The sequence below is a fragment of the Helicoverpa armigera genome, chromosome 23 (assembly GCF_030705265.1).
Source record: "Helicoverpa armigera isolate CAAS_96S chromosome 23, ASM3070526v1, whole genome shotgun sequence".
Classification (NCBI taxonomy): domain Eukaryota; kingdom Metazoa; phylum Arthropoda; class Insecta; order Lepidoptera; family Noctuidae; genus Helicoverpa; species Helicoverpa armigera.
Genome location: NC_087142.1, coordinates 2196030 through 2216868, shown reverse-complemented (window position 1 = coordinate 2216868; position 20839 = coordinate 2196030). Strand labels below are relative to the sequence as shown.

General features: G+C 37.5%; 3 protein-coding genes across 9 annotated transcripts in view; all 3 read right to left on the bottom strand.

The window, feature by feature from the left end:
• The window catches only part of LOC110371371 (calcium uptake protein 3, mitochondrial), a 69632-nt gene extending 60238 nt beyond the window's left edge, over nt 1–9394 (bottom strand). For all 3 annotated transcript variants that reach the window (XM_021327589.3, XM_021327590.3, XM_021327591.3), the window contains exon 1: nt 9152–9394. In XM_021327589.3, coding sequence (XP_021183264.2) covers nt 9152–9358 — 207 coding nt within the window. In that variant the 5' untranslated portion in view covers nt 9359–9394. The remainder of the gene's footprint in view (nt 1–9151) is intronic.
• Nucleotides 9395–11990: 2596 nt separating this feature from the next.
• Nucleotides 11991–13915, bottom strand: LOC110371384 (uncharacterized). 3 transcript variants are annotated; one of them, XM_021327608.3, is made up of 2 exons: nt 13377–13915; nt 11991–12635 (listed from the first exon to the last, which is right to left on the bottom strand). In XM_021327608.3, exons 1-2 carry the CDS (start codon nt 13731–13733, stop codon nt 12051–12053), a joined length of 942 nt encoding a protein of 313 aa, XP_021183283.3. In that variant the 5' UTR covers nt 13734–13915; the 3' UTR covers nt 11991–12050. The 3 variants fall into 3 exon arrangements, 2 of the variants coding, with proteins under 2 accessions (XP_021183283.3, XP_021183284.3); XM_021327609.3 differs by having other exon boundaries at nt 13452–13914; XR_007510593.2 differs by lacking the exon at nt 13377–13915 and adding an exon at nt 13098–13368 and having other exon boundaries at nt 12499–12635.
• Nucleotides 13916–16311: 2396 nt separating this feature from the next.
• The window catches only part of LOC110371358 (fibroblast growth factor 22), a 199198-nt gene continuing 194670 nt past the window's right edge, over nt 16312–20839 (bottom strand). For 2 of the 3 annotated variants that reach the window (XM_021327558.3, XM_021327559.3), the window contains exon 5: nt 16312–20155. In XM_021327558.3, coding sequence (XP_021183233.1) covers nt 19655–20155 — 501 coding nt within the window. In that variant the 3' untranslated portion in view covers nt 16312–19654. The remainder of the gene's footprint in view (nt 20156–20839) is intronic. The other variant, XM_021327560.3, reaches the window with a different exon arrangement.

Sequence of the window (20839 nt, the reverse complement as noted above, 5' to 3'; positions counted from 1 at the left end):
GAAGGCTAAATTAGCGGAGACGCTGTCACTGATGGGGAACCAAATATGTAGGGGAGAACGTTTGTTTATTAGTCTTACGATAGATTAATGAAAAGATTAGGGACAGATTTTCGGAGTAATGTTGATATTGGAGCTAAAGCGGTAATGCAAGTGAAATGAGGGCTCCTGAACTTTCGAGAATGCGATGAGTAATTCAAGTGATCGAAAAATGCGCAATACAACATGGTTGTGATCATCCATGCTGCTATTTCCAATAGAGTTCCATTGAATTAAGATCTTTGCCACAACAAGTTACTCAGAAGAAAGCACAAGTTTCACAATAACACCGTCTTAATCAGCGTCAACAGGTGTCACGGTGAATTTACGAGGCAAGAAATCGGTGTTAACACAAGCAGCATCAACATACAATCGAGCATTTTCCCGTCTGACCATAAGATCAGCCTCTTACCTACCCACATCTCGTTAAAACGGAATAATGTCTTAACATTCGTAAACGACTTGTCAATGCGTTCTAGCACTTTCAACAAATTTGTTACCAGCTTTATTTTAAATAGTTCCGGGAGAGTTCCGGTTCAGTGGCAATATTTTAGAGAAATGGTAGTATGTTATGAAGATTGTTTTGATCTATTAGACACACGTGCTGCTGTGAAGTATGAGGTATTGGATCCAATTCCTAGGTTGGGCAAAGAATTTTTGGGCTTTGGGCCAAAAGCGTGAACATAACTGCTAACACATAAGTGGACCGTCCATGTGGGAACACTAGGAAAAAGCTAAGCATAAGCGTTGTGTTCTGAATTTGTAAAAGATTGTTGTGCTTATAACTTAAACACCACATAGTTTGCCTCTATCAGTATATGGACTCGCCGATTGCAAGTTTCTATGTATAAATTACGCAACACCATAACATTGATTGGCCCAACAGTTATTTTTAATTAGCAATAATGAAGCTGTTCATTACTAATCATGATTCAATCATCTTTTATAGCTCTTGTGCGGTTCTTTTGTATTTATGACTTCTATAGAGTAGCTGTCTCAAATATTGATATGTAGTGGTTCCAGTGCTATAAGAAATTCATTTGGATTTTTTGCCACTTGACCGCCATTGTTTTCAGTTAGGCCTTATGACTGAGTGCTCTCTCAACTATTTCGATAGCTCCTATTCATTGAGTATTATAACAATATTGAAATAACTGCTTTGATATTTCCCATGAATTTACTTTTCTGATATTTTAAATGAGAAAAAAGGCGCCAACTACTTCTTATTTATCACACTCCTTTCTGACTTCCATAGCGTCGCGACAATTTACCTCCTCCATAAATATCCTAAATCCAAGTTCATTATTTACACGCAGCTAACAAAGTTACAAAAAGATTTGACAACAAATTATCTCATTATATCACTAGACAACGTTCATAGAGGTTGACAAAAAATCCGTTTGAAAGACTGACCAATATTAGGATCTGGATCAATAGCGATGCAGGTGGTCTTTTCTAAGAAACACCCTCTACTTAATGGCCATTGGACAATAATATGGTCCCGTTTATAGGGGGTTGCTACAATTTAGGGCTAAACCGTTGAATAGCATCGACTGATTTACTTTTAATCGTGAGTTTGATATTATCGCGCGCCATTCAAGTGTTTTGTTACGAGCGCGCCGGGGCCCTACCATTTGTTCCCGCTTGCTGTCTGATTAATTGATGGCAGTCGTGAGAAATGATGCGTGATAAGTTTTCGAGAATTTGTTACAATTGACTAGTTTTAATATCTGGTTGGACTATGATGGATGAAAGGAAAAATAGGATTTTTATTGGGAGGTAAACATCAAAAAGAATGAATAAAACTGAAACTAAACGAAAAGTCATATGAGACTTTTCTTTTGGATACAGAAATTGCAGTTGCAGAAACTTTTGATGTAAAGAGCAGTTAAGTAAATTGACTTATTTTAATTCTGGATCTAGAAGCAATTGCTTTGATAAAATTATTTTCAACTCTTGGATATAACCAGCCAAAAACACTTTAAATAAAAACTATAACAAATAAAACTCGGGCCCAAACAAGCAACCGCACAGACTCAATAACTCAAAGCAACCAATAGTAAGATCCACTGACAGTTTAGTGCGACACAGTGGATTGTGTTACTTCGACAAGAAAAAAGTAGTCGACTGAGAAACATGGGTCTCGTCTGCTACAAAACAAAACGTTTGATGTACAACTTTCTCATAGAAAACAAAAAAATAACTGTCATGTATACAATTTCGCTAGATCGCTTTGTAGGTGCGGTGTTTGTACTACAGTGAATGTCAATGATTTTTTTTCTTTATGTTTTAGTTAGATAGTCGTATAAACTGATGATTTTTTCTGATCCTTGATATTGTTCATTTGTTTTTTTAAGTACAGCTTTTCTGATAGGAGCTTGGTAACAGTATCTGGCCAGAGATTCTGCAATAAGCAGGATCTGAAAAGTTCATGCATAGATCTCAACAATCGAAATGATGTATGTTTGTAACAGTAACTTCGCTATATTATGATGATTTTAACTGTATTTATTTTTCGAAATAAGGAAATAAGCGGTCTACTGTTAATGTTTAAATTAAATAAACTTTGCTATTATTTATCTCTCTTTACTGTCTAATTTACTTGTTTCTCATCGCAATTACCACTTCAGTACTATACGGTCCATAATTATTACTTCTAGCTATGATCCCAGGCGATCCGATATTGTCACGCCTAGGGGCCCTGATTAGCTTAGGAGACATTGAAGTAAGACTTCACGTAGGTCGGTAATCTATTAGGAAACATTGTAATATCGCCTGGTGATAAGTTAATAAACCATCGCCCACGAATCCAACCTATTTCCCCCAGCTGACTCATGACTGAATAGTTTCACTTCATGCCTAACTAATAGGCCTATAATATTAATTCAAGACGTGACGAAAATGCTCCAAGTTATGGCAGATGACGCATCTAGGATATGAAGTATTGGACAATCCCATTGCCTTTTCTTGGCTGTGGTCATGCGTTACAGCAATGTTAAGTGTTGATTATACGAAAGCGATTGAAATTAGACCACAGAGTGACATTGTTGGGCTGGTGACGATAGTTGTTCCGCGACGAGCCATGAATTGGTATCGCGTACGTGACTGCTATCAGATGCGATCATAGCTTCGATTGAATCATTTGATGACACAGTAAGGAATTCGCAAGGCTCTCTTGGAAATAATTAAAACAAAAAATGAGTCATCAAAATAAAGTTTTTGTTTTATACTCTTTTTTGTATATGTCCCGTGATACTGATATGCAAAACCAAATGCAAGCGCCACACAAAGATTTTCTATCAAAACACCAAAATCGAAAATAACCTCATTACTATTGCCCACAAATCATTCAAGAGACAATAGAACAATGCTAAAAATTACCATTTTTGCCACTTTTTGTTTTAATAGGAAATCCTGGAGTAGACACTCGATCGTGAATCATGAATCGGCGCCGCTCCACGGTATTGTTTTAGCCCCTTCAATGAATTTGTACGCCGATCAGACTGATCTAGGTTAGGTCACCACAGAAGGACCCCAACTGAATTATTTATTAGAGTGACAAATATTCGAAGACTTTCCTGTAGACAGCAGTTGATGTATAACGTCAACTTTGTACCAGGTAGTGCTATTATCGGAAAATGCATTTATATGTTCAGCGAAGCTTTTCCTCTTGTTTTCTAACGAAAGGATCACCTTCCACTAAAGCAATGCCTAATATAAGTTGTGGTTTTCCTTATGAAATAGCAAATCGTTTCTCACAACATCAGTTTGCCCCGTTTTCTATTCAACGTGTGACTTAAATACAATAATATAATTTCAAAAAAACATTATATCAAGTATTTGCGAGAATTTGCAACATCAAAAAACTTCCTATAAATTCGATCGCCGCTCAAATCGCAATAACTACACCAAGATATCGTTTAAAAAATCTTCGCAACACATTCTAAATGCATCCCAACGGCGGTCGGTCATTAAGTGCCAATAAGATGAAATAAACACAGTATTTAAGCCACGCCTGTCACATTATGAGGTGCGTATGAGTGCATCTGAAGCGGCGACGATGCAAAGGATTTGCTTAAACCAAGTCTCTTATTACCTGACTTTAGTGAAGGGATGGGACTTGTCGACCTTACAAGTCGTTTTTTGGCACGATAACTTGCTAATTTTAAGTTTAATTAAATGAAGTTTGAAGCGGTCGCCGGCTTTGAACTAAATTATTTTTGAGAAAAAGATGGCAAAATTAAAGTTTTGTATTTGAAACCTTTTCTGTGTTTCGTTTGTCGTAGTTACAATGGGATGTGAATCATTAATTTCTTGGCTTTCTAAAGAGTATCATATCCATACCCTATATTTGACTATCTTTCTGCAGTCGTATGCCATAAAATTAACCATAATAATATGGGAATCTCAGTGTTTAAGCAACACCGTCCATTGTGTGGTCTCCAACAGACAACAAAAGCATTAATCTTCAAAAGATTTATTCAAAAACGTCCGAAATTGACACACTTTCTCTTAATCGACAACTTAAGTCGTTTATCGACGTTAATTATAGTCCGTACATCACTGCGGTAATCTGCGTTTGCGCACGGATAATGACAGGATTTGCGGATAAAAGCCACCGCTATGGGCATGTTGACACAATAGTACGAGAACTCGTCTCATAATTACTTTAGCATTATAGTGATAATAATCTACTTTTTCATAGTCGATGATTTCTCACTCTATTTATAATACTGCTGATTTAAGCCGGCTAGTGGTAAAAGACGAGATGTGGAATAAAAATTTAAAATATGGACTTACTAATCTGCCAGTAAATTTTGTGTGGCCATGTTATTGGTTTACATGACTGTAACATTGAGCTTGGGGAACTATAGCATTGAGGCTGTTTCACTATTTTCACATTGTTAAGTTATTATAATGAAACTTCCTATTTTGCTTTCAGACAAAGCTGTACACAAAAAAGCTGTGTACAAATTGAGATAATTATCCTAAGTTGCCCTTTCCCTACAGAATTGTTACAGAACCCTGGATTGAAGAATTGAGTTTAGCTGAACACTGAAAACAACGAGCAATACGGAGACAGCTGCGAAGCTTACACCATTCATATTGAAGCCATAGTAGGAGTCTTTCCACCTCAGTTACTCCAATTCTCTTTTCGCGAAAGACCAATAATTAATTAATTTCATGATTTACCTACACCCATCATACCAGGACTACAGCAATGCAAAAAAGTCCTGCCATCCCAGTCGACGAGTGCGATCTAGATACCGTCGCTTGCGCATGATTGGAACAGCGAAGCGATTGATCCGATTAATATGGCCTTTATTTAACTGTGTCACTCATTGTTAAACGAAGTATCGGGTGTTTGTCCAGTGAATGTAACTTATTTACATTATTTTTTATTATTAGTTTTTGTGTGTCTATAGTTTTTTTTTTCAGGTAACCATCAAGTTAATCTTGAACGAAATGTCGATGGAAAATTGCGTGAACAATAGTAGGATTGACAGCCAATGCCAAGGGATTTGAAATCACCTCTCAGCTTTAAGCAGTTATCACTGCTCGTAACTTCTCTAAGTTGTTTTTTCATAATATTAGAAACCTTTTTTGGCCATCATAGGATCAACATGAGAATAGCAATGTTCGCTGATGTTGTTTATTATTTAGCAAAGGAGTATCATTAACAAATTCATTAAGTAGGCTATCAAAGATGTTCAAGATTATCATTCTCATCTCAAGTAGCAAGTAACAAAACCCATTTCCATACTATAATACCTGTGGAAACAAGGCAAGGAGGCTACCTCCACGATTCTCGCGTTGATCACTCGATCGCTAATCGGCTTTCGAAGCGTACATTATGGTATTATCAGCTAGTGTTTATAAAGTATTTGCTCGCTCATATGTAGGCTAAGTGGTGTTAGGGCGGGATGGTTTGAGGCAGCTGTTCTCAACTTGTGATCTAAATTGCAGTTTTAATTTTCGCTCGTACTGCTTAATCATGGAAAAGTTGTTACGCAGTGCTTGGGCAAATTAAGAGTAGGAATAGATACTTCTTACAGGAATAAAGACATTTAAATAGTCGCTAATTGTAAAGCTGAAGAGTTTTAACACACTATTTTTTGTCCGACTGTAGGACACAGTCATCTTCACATACCTTCAATTTATGGTATACCCAGGTATACTCTCTTTTTTCCTAAACTTTGTTCCTAACAGTAGTCGCTAATTTATTATTTATAATTATTTAAATCTTCCACACTATACTTTCCTACGACCTGTGAAACTATCGTCTGCAGAAAAAAGGTTGAGTACAGCTGTTAAGCCTGAATTAGCGCTATCTATACACGATATTTGTAAAAGCTTATTTTGTTTTATTCGGGTTATATGTCAAGTGTCACACGTAAGGGTTAATTGATGCTATATCAGACGAGAAAGTGGCGTTTAGCGGAATATTTATGTTTTGTAGGGCGGCGTGTGTAACCCAATTAAATGGTTATATTAATGCGTCTGCCATTATAATTTAGACCATATTGTTACCCAGTAAATATAATTAATATCCTAGTAATACTAGGTATACACTCGAAAGTTTGTATGTATGAATCTTTTTTCCTCTTTGACGCACAAACTACAGAATGGGTTCTGAATCTTGGAAGTATTATGTCATATGTCATATTTTGCAGCACATCGTAGGTAAGTATAGGCTTTTTATCAATGAGTCGTAAGTACTTAAAAGCCGCGGTCGGAAGCTAGTAGAAGATTAAGAAGATATTATTTTATTGCTTGCTTTAGCTATCAAGACCACCATGCAGTTATTCTAGCAGCCTGTAATAATCCAACGAACAAGGTAAGTAATTCATACGGTATTTTATAGCCACTTCTATCTTAAAACCTTAGCCTCGTTTCTTAACTAACCATAAAATAATCATAAAACTCCAACAGGAACATTTATAAAATAAATTATATGATTTAGATTAATAAGCAGACACGATATTTTCTCATATAGACTTAGAGAGCATTTAATGACCGGAGGCGCCATGAACACAAATCTCTTGGTGAAAACTTTTGCCAATTTACTGGGAATTGTAACCGATCCATCGCTTGTTTTGCGATTGGTTATTGAATTTTGAAAGAAAGAAAGAAACATTTATTATAATCGAAAAACAATCGGTCAATGTAATTCGCAGTTAAAGCGCGAGTGGCGCGCATTTTGCACAAGAATTTTGACGCACACGAGTTTGAGTTTGAGTATACCAGGCAGGCTTGTCCTTTGACAGCACGAAAGCACGGCAATGGCACAAAATAATTTCGTATTTATTTTAGGCAAAATGGTGTGTCCAGTAGGTTAGATTGTCTAAGCATATACATGTTTCTTGTTCGGAATATACTATCGCGTCTTATGTCCGATATCCAATACAACATATCTTAAAGACTCACAAAGAACTTAAGATTATAGATTTATCGGAATAACTTATTTCAAATGGAGATGATAGCAAGTAAACGTGTTGCTATTTGTTATTATCCACAATAACGATATTACATCTCGTGTGGTTGAACAGGATTATTACAAAATCTACGGAATGGCAAAACTGATGTGTAACTTTGTATTTCAGTGAATAACGTTTTCTAAGTTGCTGGTATTTTTATCACATTTTGGCCTCAGAGAAGGCTGCGTAACTGATAATTTTCTTACAGTTAAGTTAGCCTAATCATGCTTTAACTTTTTTCAATGACAAGGAGAGGGGACAAACTCGAAAATGAACTCGATAACTTCAAACCACATCACTAATACCGTCATCAACACATTCCTTTAAAAAAAAGGCAAAACGCTTAAACCGGGAACCCTTAAACGATGGCAGCAATTATTCTCCTGTCTTATTAACCATTCACCACCACCCCAGGAACTCATTATCTCGTTAAACACGTGTTAAACTAAAAACTAAAAAATAACTTCAAACTCGCCTACCGAGTTCTCATGCCGATGCTCGATATTAATCGATACCATTAGTATCGGAACTTGGGAATTTTGAATTAGGAATTTATTTATCATCTGTGTGGTGTGGTTGGAGGGGTGATAGGCTAATGACAGTTTTATGTGACGTCACAAACCGCCGAACATATTTTTAATGGTACCTAGTGCATCAGGCGTGCAGTTGTACATATTTAAAACAAAAACTCTCTTCTCTTGATCCTCATGAAAAATCTGTACTAATATAAATCTGAAGAGTAATAAACTCTATTTGCTTAAACGCGCTTATCTCTCTCAGGAACTAGTGGTCCAATTTGAAAAATTATGTCAGTGTTAGAAAGCCCATTTATCGAGGAAGACTACTATCCGGGTTCGCGCAGAGGTTCCTACCGCTTTCAGAAGCTAGTACCAAAGTTATAAATGAAACTATCGTCAGCAGGGGGGCAGAGACAGCTGCTAGGTCCAAATGTAACTACAGCTGTCTTTTCCTATTGACCACTTGTAACTTTTTGTGTTTAAAATCCTGCAGCGCTATTCAAAGAAAACCCTTTTTAGATTTAACCTTCTAAGAAAGCATAATATGGGTTAGTTAAGGTTACTAGAGCAAAGCAAACCTAGAGGTGGTCAGGCTGAGTATTCCCGATAGTACCCAATGTAGTCAACATTAGTACAGTCAACGTCAGGTCAGTGGTAACAGTTTCATTGGAAAATCGTACTTATTATTATTGAGTTAAGGTGCATGACAGTTACCACTGATGTGCGGTCTACCGTACATAGTAGTATAGCTAGGTACCTACATAGGTAATAGTATAAAACGGATACCGACCACGCTTTTCCTCCTGAGATATATTACAGAACTTGATGAAACGAAAAGTAAGTTGGTAATATGCAAATATTTAGGTACGAAAACTTGTTGCCAAAAACTTGTTAAACTTGATTCCTCCGATTACGTATTTCGGAACGTTCGGTCTAATGTCAAATTTCGGTGCTATTTATAAACAACTTCTCGATTATGCGATGATAGTAAAAAATATGACATAAACTAACCTTTATAGAACTACAGCCTATGAGACAAAAGGTAAAATGAATCATTAGACATTGCTGCGGATCTAATCGTGCAGAAATAAAGGTGCAATAATGCAAACTACGACTAACCTTCGCCTTGAGAGCGTAAACGGTGTTCTTCCTCCCATATTTATTTACGGCATAAAACGCTACGCCACCGCCCACGACACACACACAGGTCGTCAAGACCTTTTTCAATGAGTTATCACTTTTCACATTACTAAAATTACGCGTAAAAACAGGCGAAAACTGTATTTTTCTTAATAATTTTGTCGAAGTACGGCTTAGCGTGGCCATGTTGGTAGAACGGGGGATTGACGTGTGCGAAAGAGATGGAGATAGTATCTGAAAGAGTAAGCTTATTAGTACGCATGCGCACATGGTCTCCAAGATTGATAAGGAAAATTGGCTCAAATAGAACTTTATCTCTTACGACTTAAGGTCTATACTGATACGGAATGGTAGTGCAAAATTATTGCATTTTTTCGCAGGTTCGAAAGACTGTGATGTAAGCGTAAATTCGCTAAGTTAACTTTATTGCAATACTAGCCCAGCTTTGTATAAATACTACCTCCTACCTGCGTGTAAGCACGGAAAGTTTTAAATGTATTCTAATTTATTATGTAATAAGTAGGTACTGTAAAATACTCAACAAAAATAAAGAACTAAGCTGCAAATTGACTTTCATAGAGTATTTTATTTTAATCAGTAGGAAGCAAACCTACCTAGAATGTCGAGAGTTGGCAATATCAAGCACCATGCACATGGTACATGTCCCCAATATGATTTTACAGCAGCGCTTTGATACAATGGTCAGCAGACAGAAAAACCTCAGTACCTACCACAACGATTCTCAAATTGAAGTCATTAGTTAGGGACACTGGATCCTACCAACTAGCTAAGCCATATGGTCCATAAACTTCACAATTAGTATTGTTTAACAGCTGTAAAACATTCGCTAAATTACCTTACCAGTCCACCGCCATTCCATCATTTAGTATCACAATTAAGTTGCATCCTGGTTGGAGTTGAACAGCCGACCCAAATTCTTCACACCATCTATTTATTATCTGTAACGTCATTCGCACTCTGGTCTATGCAATTTACAAAGAGCCTAGTCATTAAGACCATGAACTATGAGGGTCCAATTTAAGGAGATCCTTATCGTTAATTAGAGGACCGAACTGCAGTTGACCTGCGATTCTGCTTGGTTCGTCAATGAGTGTTATGAGTCGTAATGTTGGTCCTATTGCGATTTAAATGGTATTAAACTGTGGTGTATCTTTGACCATCTTTCGGTATTATCTAAGTAGATACTTAATGGGTAATTAGCTGAGATTTCAACGATTGTGGTGAGAAAGCTTAGCGTATATCATCATCTACCTAGTTTTTCCAATTGTGCTGAGGTCAACTTCCAGTCTAACCGGACGCAGTCAGTCAGTAGTAGTAGATACCAGTGTTGACAGTCCATCTGACCTATTCATACTTCTTGTCCTTAACCGCGATGCCTATTCAACATGAAACTCTTTAGTAAGACTGGATGTCTTTTCTTCTGCCCTACCCTTTACGACATCCGTTCATCCAATGATGAATGAAGGACCTACCATACTTAGTTGGTACTGTGTAGGTAGGGTTACCTACACGTCTTTTTTTTTATGTATCCCCCTGCACGTTATGACAGATGGGCACCGATCAACGGACCAACTCCCCTCATTTTTACCAGCGTCGTGCTAGATAATTGGCAAGTTTGATTCTCGCAAGTCGCACCCAAACAACCAAAATGGGTCTGCAACGTGATGCTGGAGAGTTGAACCTTTCATAGAATTAGGTAATACTCCTTTAAAACAAATCCAGTTAGGTACACTGGTACTGACGCCTGACGCAAAGAAAACGCATTAAATAGCTTCATCAACTCGATACGTGACCAAGCCTACGCGTTCTAAATCACGTGAAAATTCGTAAAGAAACAATTCCGGGCTATTTTTGTTCCCACACGAAGTCATCGCACTGATAATGATTTCTTTTACAGGATTTTGTAAAAGACGGGATTGTGTTTTTTTTATACACACCTGAAACCACCTTATCTCAAAACGTCTTACAAAGTAGGTACAGGCTTGCCAGCGCTAGGGAAATGCTTCAACTGGAATTAAAACCGAAATTTCTTACATTTGAAATGTAATCCGATAAACTTTACCAATATATCGCATTGCATTTGAATTGTAATTTCTGCGTTAATAGCGGACATAAAAACAAACATTTTATCTTAATTTACTGCTACATTTTTCAAGATGATGGTTAAAATTAAAACCTAGCCAGTACTTTTCCGAGACCACGTTTTACATAAAACTAATAGCGTTTTAATAAGTAAACTTACTCATGCCTGTTGCCAATAAAGACCTAATCTTTTGTGATTACAGGCTATATTTATGCCAAAAACTGTTAATAAGTTACTACGGCACTATTTCGGTTGAATTGTACGGGAATCGAACCCGATAGGTAGTAAAAATGTGACACAATATAGGTAGGTACTGAAGCTGAGCTGAGGGCTTATGGCGACTTATAGCCTTACTGATTGATCAATCCATAAGTAAGCATCGCTCTGTAATTGATCTGTTCATGAGTCTATGAGAATGTGTTACTCCATGTAACAGAAGGGATGTTAAAGTCCCAGCCGTCATTTGAACATCTTTGTCAAACAGGAGAAGTATCTGACAAGACTTAGAAAGAGTTGTGGTTAAATTACTAATTTTCCCGGGTAACTGGGTTGAGGTCAGACAGGCAGTTTCTCCATATAATGCAAGGCTAGGAAGATGAACAACGTGAATTGGTTGTCATCGTACTTTACCTCTATAATAATGCATAGATAATAATAATCTCTGCCATATAACTGTTTACCACATTAAAGGAGAAAATAAACTTTACAAAAAAATAATGACTGAAAAGCTTTATTATAATATGTAACCGTAAATTAACCTACTTAAAATAATACTTAAGTCATAACTCCTAAATCAACCTCATTGCTTTGGATAGGATCTTCACTATGCTCTATAACTTCTTCTGCCTGGACCTGGACTGTTTGTAATTGTGATTGCATGTCCACATTTAAGGCTGGTTCAGGCTCGGGAGCCTGGATAGAGTACATGAGTACTCTCTTAACAGCCTCAGCGTCATCATACAAACCATACTCCGCCTGCCATAAAATCGTTGTGATCAACTGTTGTAAGTTCCCCCTAGTTCGTGGTGACTTAAACTTCCTGAGTTTGTTAGCAACATACTCTCCGAATATCGAGTATTCATCTTTTTTGTGTGAGTCGTCGAATATAACAGTCTTTTCTGCTTTTGGTGCTACATAGAACCCGGGTAAGCCGGTTGGGGAAGCAACTTCACGCTTTATCTTCCTGTACTTCATTTTCTTGCGTTTGGGCTCGTAGGTCTCTATATGTGTGATTTGGTAAGGGTCCTCTTCTAACCACTCTTCATCAGAGGCTACCGCATGCATTTGTTGGACGAGGTTTATTGTTGCCTCGTTACCTTCTTGGTCAACATCAGAATCTGTGTTTTCTAATATGTCAACCTGAAAGTAGAATATAAATTAATGGAGGGAACAACTAAATATCAGAGACATCAAATTGTTTAAGTAAAATATGTATTATTGAAGGCAAAATAAATCATATAAAAATGGGTCAATATCGCTAAAACGCCTAATCTGTGGTTAGGTAAGTACCTACGGGAAAATGGTGGGCGTTTAGATTTGCATCTATAAACTATCATAAATCAAAACTATAGGAAAACATCTCTTTCCAAGGTGAAACATAACCTACATGATTCTCACTGTGACAAACACAAAAAGCGCAATTGTTTTAACACAGAACAACCAATGAAATCAACACGTAACAGTGCCGTGTTGTGTTATAATTGGCGGAAACACAACAGTTTTCAGATTGCTGGTAGCCCTAACTTAGTAAACACGACTCTAACCTACAAACATCGTAAATGATCGAATCACGTCAATTTTACAACACTGCTGCCACGATACCTGTTTAACTGTTGTTTGCGAACACTTATTATCTTTCAATTATTGTGAAACATAAATAAGCGCATGCACGACAATCACAACGAAATACAACAAAAACAACAGACGAGTATCGATTATCAGTTACGTCATTATGTCTTATCGATCGAACTTCTCGATTCGATTACTTGAATTCAATTTTATTTATCAACATTTTCAACAGATGACCGCTACTCGATAGCGGACTCGGTATCAACAATAACTGATAAGAAAACTATAACCTAATTATAACAATGTAGGTACCCGTTGTATTTCGATTTTAGGCATAGCACCCATTCCGGCTGACTCTTCTTTATTAACTGATACTGAATAACGTACGTTTTGGTCTTTGCGAGGCCTCGGTGTGTACTTTTTTCGTTTAGGCGTAGATGATGGATTTGTATCATCATCTTCAATTCTGAAATGGGATTCGTCCAAAGTTCCATTCTGCGACAGTTCCCACTGAATAGGATGTTTATTTATCAGGTGGGCCCTAAGATTTGTCGTATTTCCAAAGTATTTATATTGAGATTCACATAATTTGCACAACACTGCAACGCATCTCTTATTTTCTTCGATGCGTTCAAAAAACCTCCACACAACCGAAGAACATTTCTTCATTTTGTATCGATACTAGATTGATAGTCAATTTGCCGCCTAAAATCAGATGGTTATTGAATCGAAAACGATTAAAGGTGTGTATCGAATCAAAAGTATCACGAGTAGGAACACTTCTACAAAATGGCGATCCGAATGAAACATCGAGCAACTAAGCGAGCGAGTGAGCGACCTTCATTCGATTTAGCCGCAGCGCCATTTGATAAGGCTTACAAATATCTAAAGCACTTCTGCCACACGAAAATCAGTCTTATTCATCAGCGTTTATGAACACCATTGTTGTTACATTAAAGTGGTAGCTCGTACACGTGATTATTTTTCTCTTTTACACTTAAGACATAGATGCTATACCTTTCTTCTTCACACGTATGCTTATTGGACGACTTTGCGTCAGAATCGTAGTGCTGCCAACTTCGTAAAAATGGAAGCGAGAACGATCAATGGCTGGCGCGTTCCATTGACAAGATCCATAGCATTTCATTCATTTGGTATGGGATCTATTTTGATAAATAAAAATATAAGTGTGTTAAATAAATTAATGGTGAGTCACATTGCTCAGTTAAATACTGCTCTTTCCCAAATCGCCGGTTGCAGTACGAATTTTATGTACAGTTAGCAGTGAAAGCAATTGGCTGTTCTGTGATGAGACTACATTCCAAATCCTCACACTCAAAGTTCTGGATCGATCATACTCATAATAATCAGTATGAAAAGAATAACAGGGAAAAGTAAACGCAGCATTATTGATTTCTATTTCATATTCGCTTCAAAGTCTATACCATCACAAACATGGGCTCGTAAAAAATGGGTACTAAATAATATTGAAAAAAACAATTTAAAAATATATACTGTGATTTTTGTACAAAACAAAAATAAACTGTTGCAGGCGTAATAAAAATACAGGAAAATTACTCTCAAAAAGTACAAAAAGATTCTCTCCGGCGGGGAATCGAACCCCGGTCTCCCGCGTGACAGGCGGGGATACTTACCACTATACTACCGAAGATATGAGTGGCCCATCGAAATTAATGTTGAGGGTCTCGAAAATGAATAATATTTTACACTGCTTTAGTTTCTGATCTTCGTGAATAGAAATACTGTCGACCAGCCTTGTCAACTTCGCAGAAATAACTGGCTTGGAAGAGGTAAATTCAAAATAAGATGGTTTTTTGATGTTTTACCTGTGTTAATAGTAGATTAAATATTTATGAGGTGTGATCTTGTCATTCGTGGTGGTAGCACTGAATACTTACTACAGCAATTTACCGTAGGTACCGTATACTTACGTAAGCACCTACCTAACTACAGTTACCGGCTAAGTTTTCAGTATTTGTTGTTATAGCGGCTATAAAAAGACATCATCTGTGAAAATTTCAGCTGTCTATCATGGTTCATGCGATGCAGCCTGGGGCTCTATTCTGCTAATGTTATATGTGTGTCGATTGATCTGTCGGATCTGAATCATAAAAAAAAGGTATGTCGCTTTACTAAAATGAGCAGAATCGAGCCCCTGGTGACAGACGGACTGCCAAGTCTCAGTAATAGGGTTTCGTTGTATCCTTTGCGTGCGGACAAAAAAGAATGGTCGAGTGTAGAACCTCTTTTTAGAAGTTGGTTAAAATATGATAGCACGCTTAATAAACTTAGAATTACATACTATGATTCAGGTCCCTCTTCTTCTTAATAAAGTATGTACATAGACAGATATACCTACCTAACAAGATTGGGACACTTCATATTGAAATGTTCAAACAATCGAATGAATCCCACCAGTTTACCTATATTTTCCACACAAATGAATAATCGAATTGGTCTACAGCTGAGTAATCAAAAGATTATTCGATGCTCGTTCCTACTATAGACAGTTTTGTGTTATTTGTCCTATACTAGCTGTTCCCCGTAGTTCTACTAGCATCCCGAGGGACCTACTTTCCGAATTAGAGTAAAAAGTAGCCCCAGTTTGTCTTGGGTCTCGATTATCTGTGTATGTACATACTTACTTACCTTTCATTTAAATCGGTTCAGCCGATGCATAACCTTTTGATCATTTTATTTTTATACTAGCGACCCGCCCGGCTTCGCACGGGATAACAGTGTTTGCCCACTATTTAATGTATGTTACTATACATATAAACCTTCCTCTTTAATCACTCTATCTATTAAAAAAAACCGCATGTTAATCGGTTGCGTAGATTTGAAGATTTAAGCGTAGAAAGGGACATAGGGACAGAAAAAGCGACTTTGTTTTATACTATGTAGTGATTGCTAGTGTTTTTTTCTGGATACAGCCAACTAATCTGTGATACAGCTGAGTACCATTATTGTACAAGGAACGACTGCTTATTTGACCCTCCTCTATTATTGTCGACAGGCTCTCGTTTGACCACAATCTCGTGGTAAGTACGATGTCGTCGAAGATGGATCAAGTTTGCCCTGAACTATCTACTATTCACTCCTGCTTCAAGACTCCTCGGTTTCAGTTGTGAGGACATTCAGACTCAGGAAGGAAATTCCAAACTAGTTGCCTAAGTTTATTGTATGATCTTATGGAAGCGCACATTGGGTAAAGAAAACTCACAGATTATAGAATCATTTTTATTTATTCGTCGGTATAAGAGGCTGTAAAAAGTTATTGTCTAAAAGTTTCGATCAATCTTTCTTTTGGTAGCACTAAGTAGGTAAATAGGTAAAATTTTAAAATTCTACTTTAGAATAAACATCTAAAGATATTTTATTTTGTTTACATTCAAAAAGTTTTAAATTATTCAGAATTAATTTTTAATTGTACATATATAAATGCACTAAGCAAACACGAACATTTTAAAAGTATGTATTAATTATTGTAAAAAGGTATCGAAATTAATTAAGTAAGTAATACTGTTTGACTCCTCTTGACATACTTATATATAATTTTCGAGAAACAAGGGGTATTTACACCACGATCAGAGAAGAAATTTATAATTATTTTATCTACAATTTAATATATTGTCCGTTATTGGCCGTGAAGTGGCTAATCCCCTTATTTCTTAACAATATTGACATTATGTACTTGAGTATAGCAACTTCGTGAAAATTAACAGTGAATATTGAATCGGTAGGCTAACCCAGAGGGCAGTATTATGGCACATGGGCATTAAATTAACATAACACTCATATTTTTACACCATCATCGGCACATTGTTATGCAAACTCACGAATTCTCGCATAATTTTATATAGCAGACTGATAAATTATATTTATTTCTATTTTATTACTTAGTAGACTGAATATGACCATTTACATGGCTGGTACTTTAAAAAGAAGAACTGTCATTGGACTTTATTTTTTTTTGATAGTGGACAGCGAGGCAGAGTTTGTCAAAACGGCGCCTGTAAGACCTGTCAGTGTGTAATTACGTATAGGAGAACAAAATAAAACCAATTGGCATCTGCTGAAGTTTCTTACAATCTCTATTCAATATAAAAACTACAAAAACTAGATACTGTAACGGAGAACCATTTTTACAATACCGAAATACTGCTTCTACACTAACATAAAGATCGATTGGTATTCATTTACAATAACGAGTCAAGTATAACGAATCCGAGAATCGAATAATTTATTGACTTATACGAAAACGACAAGGAATCGGTACGATCGTGATTATTTTATATAAAATGTTTATAAGATGAGTAAATGCTTCGTTATGTACGTATTCCATGTCGCTTTCATGTGATACCTAAAATATTATACATACATATAAATAAATTCAAAATATCATTCGTATAACATACGTAGGTACATTCATAAAGCTTGCTGCATATATTCACAAAAAACTCCTGAAAATGTTGATCAGCGAACATCGATTATACCAGACAAGTTTACCTACATTGAAATTTTCCTTGTTTACTCTGAATCTTAGAGTTGTTCCACGCTACTACGAACCTGTTCCATCGATCTTATCGCGGCGTGGAATTCAAGAGAAATTCAAAATATATACAACACTAATTATAATCTAAAACTGAAAGTGGGACACCCGTTTTCCATAATTCATGAACATATGCTCCTTTACATAGTAACTTTTGCCTCTAGGGTTCTAACGGTTACATAGAAAATAAAATGTTGCTAGTATAAAAAATGTTCGCTGACAAAGTTCAAGATACACCTGCTACAAATCTGCGCACATATTCAGAATGCGAGGGACATCACTAAAGAGAATGTAATCGTGTAAAATCCATTCAATCACAATATTTGCAAATGCATCCATTACACACTATACAAAACTGCATACAGAGCACATATTGTTACCGAACGGACTTAAAAATATAATACAAATAATATAGGCTCACTAAAAGTACAAGCGTATGACATCCTACACACCTACAGTCGGTTGGAACTAAAGGGGACGAGAGAATAAAAAACATCAACTAAAACGTTAACAAAATACCACTTTCTCTATGGAAAATAAATAAATTTACAAATTAGATACACGTTTTAGAACTACTTACTAATAGTCACTTCGTCGTCGTTAATGTTTATCACTACATTTTTGGACGAGTCGAAGCGAGCGGGCCTGTACTAGAGGTGTGCCTTGCGCAATTATAATTTTATAGCCTTTTTCATATTTAGTCGTTCGAACTGGTTTAGTCGTGACGGCGCGGGGGATGTCGAGTGTCGCCAAGCCACCGGCACGCGTGGGAACTCTATCCCCGTCGATTATAATTTCGGAGTCATTATACACGGCCGCTCGCGTCCGACGCTCGAATATAACTTACAAATTAATACAGAAGCATGCCGTCCGCCGCACTACGTTATCCTATCATAGCCTAGGCCGAAACCAACATAAACTACATTACTCAGTCCAATTTTCAGTCAATTTCTTATGAAATTACACCTCAACACACGTATCTAAGTACAAAAACGTTTCGGAATTTCTTCTCTTCGTGTTATTGAAGCATTTGGATGCAAATTGTGATGGTGGTCTACGATGGTTTAATTTTAGGTGATCAAGTACGTTAAAGTCGCGCTTTAGATTCATGCATAAAAAGGAATGGAGCGTTAATTTCTTAATTTGAATACCGTAGCTCTTAGAGCACTTTGTAAATGTGGAAAATTACGAGCATTTAAGATATCTGGTCACTTTATATGTTGTGTCTGTAACGGAACGGATTGGACTCCGATCAAATCCATTAACGAATAACTTAAGCTTAATTAATGAAACATATTACACGAATGCTACTAAATAGCTTTTTAGATACACCAATTAAAGAAATATTAGAAATGAACATTGATGATGAGGAGCTGAATGAAGCGACGCACGCTCGAGAGAGTGATTCCGAAACGATAAGTATTTAGGCTAAATTTTAATTGACAGGAATCTTTTGCCTTCTCCTAACACAGTTCCACCTTACCAAACGATAATCTCGACGTTAAAAACAATCAATGTTCTAGTCATTATCGAATAAAGTTAATTTATCATCTACGTTAATTTCTTGATAAGTAACAGTAACTAACAACTGGAATCTTGCCGATAAACCTACATTTTAAAGCGAACTAGGAATATAAATTGAGATAGATAATTTCAGTAGCTTTGGTAGAATAATATCATTCGTTTTATTGTTAACATGTATCGACTTGTAACGGCAACACCGCCTCACTCAACATTGAGTATTATGTTTCGTACGTACTACTAGTAAAGGAAAACGAAGTTCAAGTTTCGACAAACATTCGTTATGAACGCGTCACGGGGTTCAACTTGACAGTCAAATTGGAGCGCCATTCGTAAGAGAGCAATGCTACTTTGTCGTAAATATTTGACGAGCCGTTCCGTATATGAACGGGAACGGCACTAAATAGGAATGATAAAGAGATTCTTGCACGTGTAAGTGTGGAACGGTGCTAGTGTGCGAGCGCGACGGCTGCCCCGACCGCGACCAGCGCCCGACTCACGCGCGACCGACCGCCTCCTGCGCGGTCGCCGACCGAAAAAACTCGACGTCCGTCGTAGACATGGTCGACATCGTCGACTCGTCCCACGTCACCTCGGTCGTGGTCGTCGTCCCATTCTCATGTTTTCTCCTCGTTTTCGGATGCCGCTGCTTTTTCTTGGGATTGTTAGCCTTCTTGTGCTTCCTCTTATGCCTCAGATTGGCTTTCTGAAGGCGTATGTGGCAGTTTCGATGCCGCGGCGGGGGCCGCTTCAGCCTGCCGCGATGCCGCCGCGGCGGGCAGTGCGACTGCTTGGGTCCGTCCCAGCGCCGCGTCAGCGTGAGCGCGTAGGGCGACAGGTTGCCCAGCGGCCGACTCATGGGGATCTGCGTCCGTCGCGCTCTCCCCCTGTTGTCTAGCGCCAAGAAAGTTTTCTTCCCGTTGCGTAACCGCGAGTATGTGTTGTAGTTGTTCTCCTCTATATGTTCCGTGAACACGCAATCGTCCGAGAGATCCTTCTGAAACAATGAAAAAGATGCGATTAGTTGTCAAAGTAGGCGTAATTATTGGGACTGTTGTATGTTTCGGAGTTGCATTGTCGTGATCGGGGTCAGCATCGCTACCGTGACCATTGTATGGAATGGAGGTACATTCATTTGTATTGTGCTTTGATTTAGGAATCGGTGGCCGTACTCCACAATTATACTATCAGAACACAATTTATCACTCTATAAATCCGCTATAAACTCCCTTTTATGTGCGGAGCGGAGCGCGCAGCGGCGAACAAGGTATCGGTTTGACAATTTCAACAAATTGGGGCTATCCTTTTAGGATAACCGTATTCCCCCCGGTCGTGCCGTTATGGCTGCAGCAGCCGGGTGCACGAAGTTATACAAATTGGTTGTTTTATTCATAAACATGTATAAGTGAATCGCTGTAGGGTGTACTAATGCCTCTTAAATTGTCGCAAGACACATAATATCGAGGACATTAAATTCAATCTGCGATGGTTTGCGGGTTACTGCGGCCGGTGGGTGAAAATTATTGCCCCATAGATTTATGGTGTTAGCAATTTGTCCTATCGGAAGTTCTTTAGTAAATGCCGTTCGCATACCGTTGTTGATTTGTATTTTATGTGGTAGCTATCAATGTCCGAGTTTATTACGTACTTTGAAAGTTGTAAGCTGTTGAAGAGCATCAAT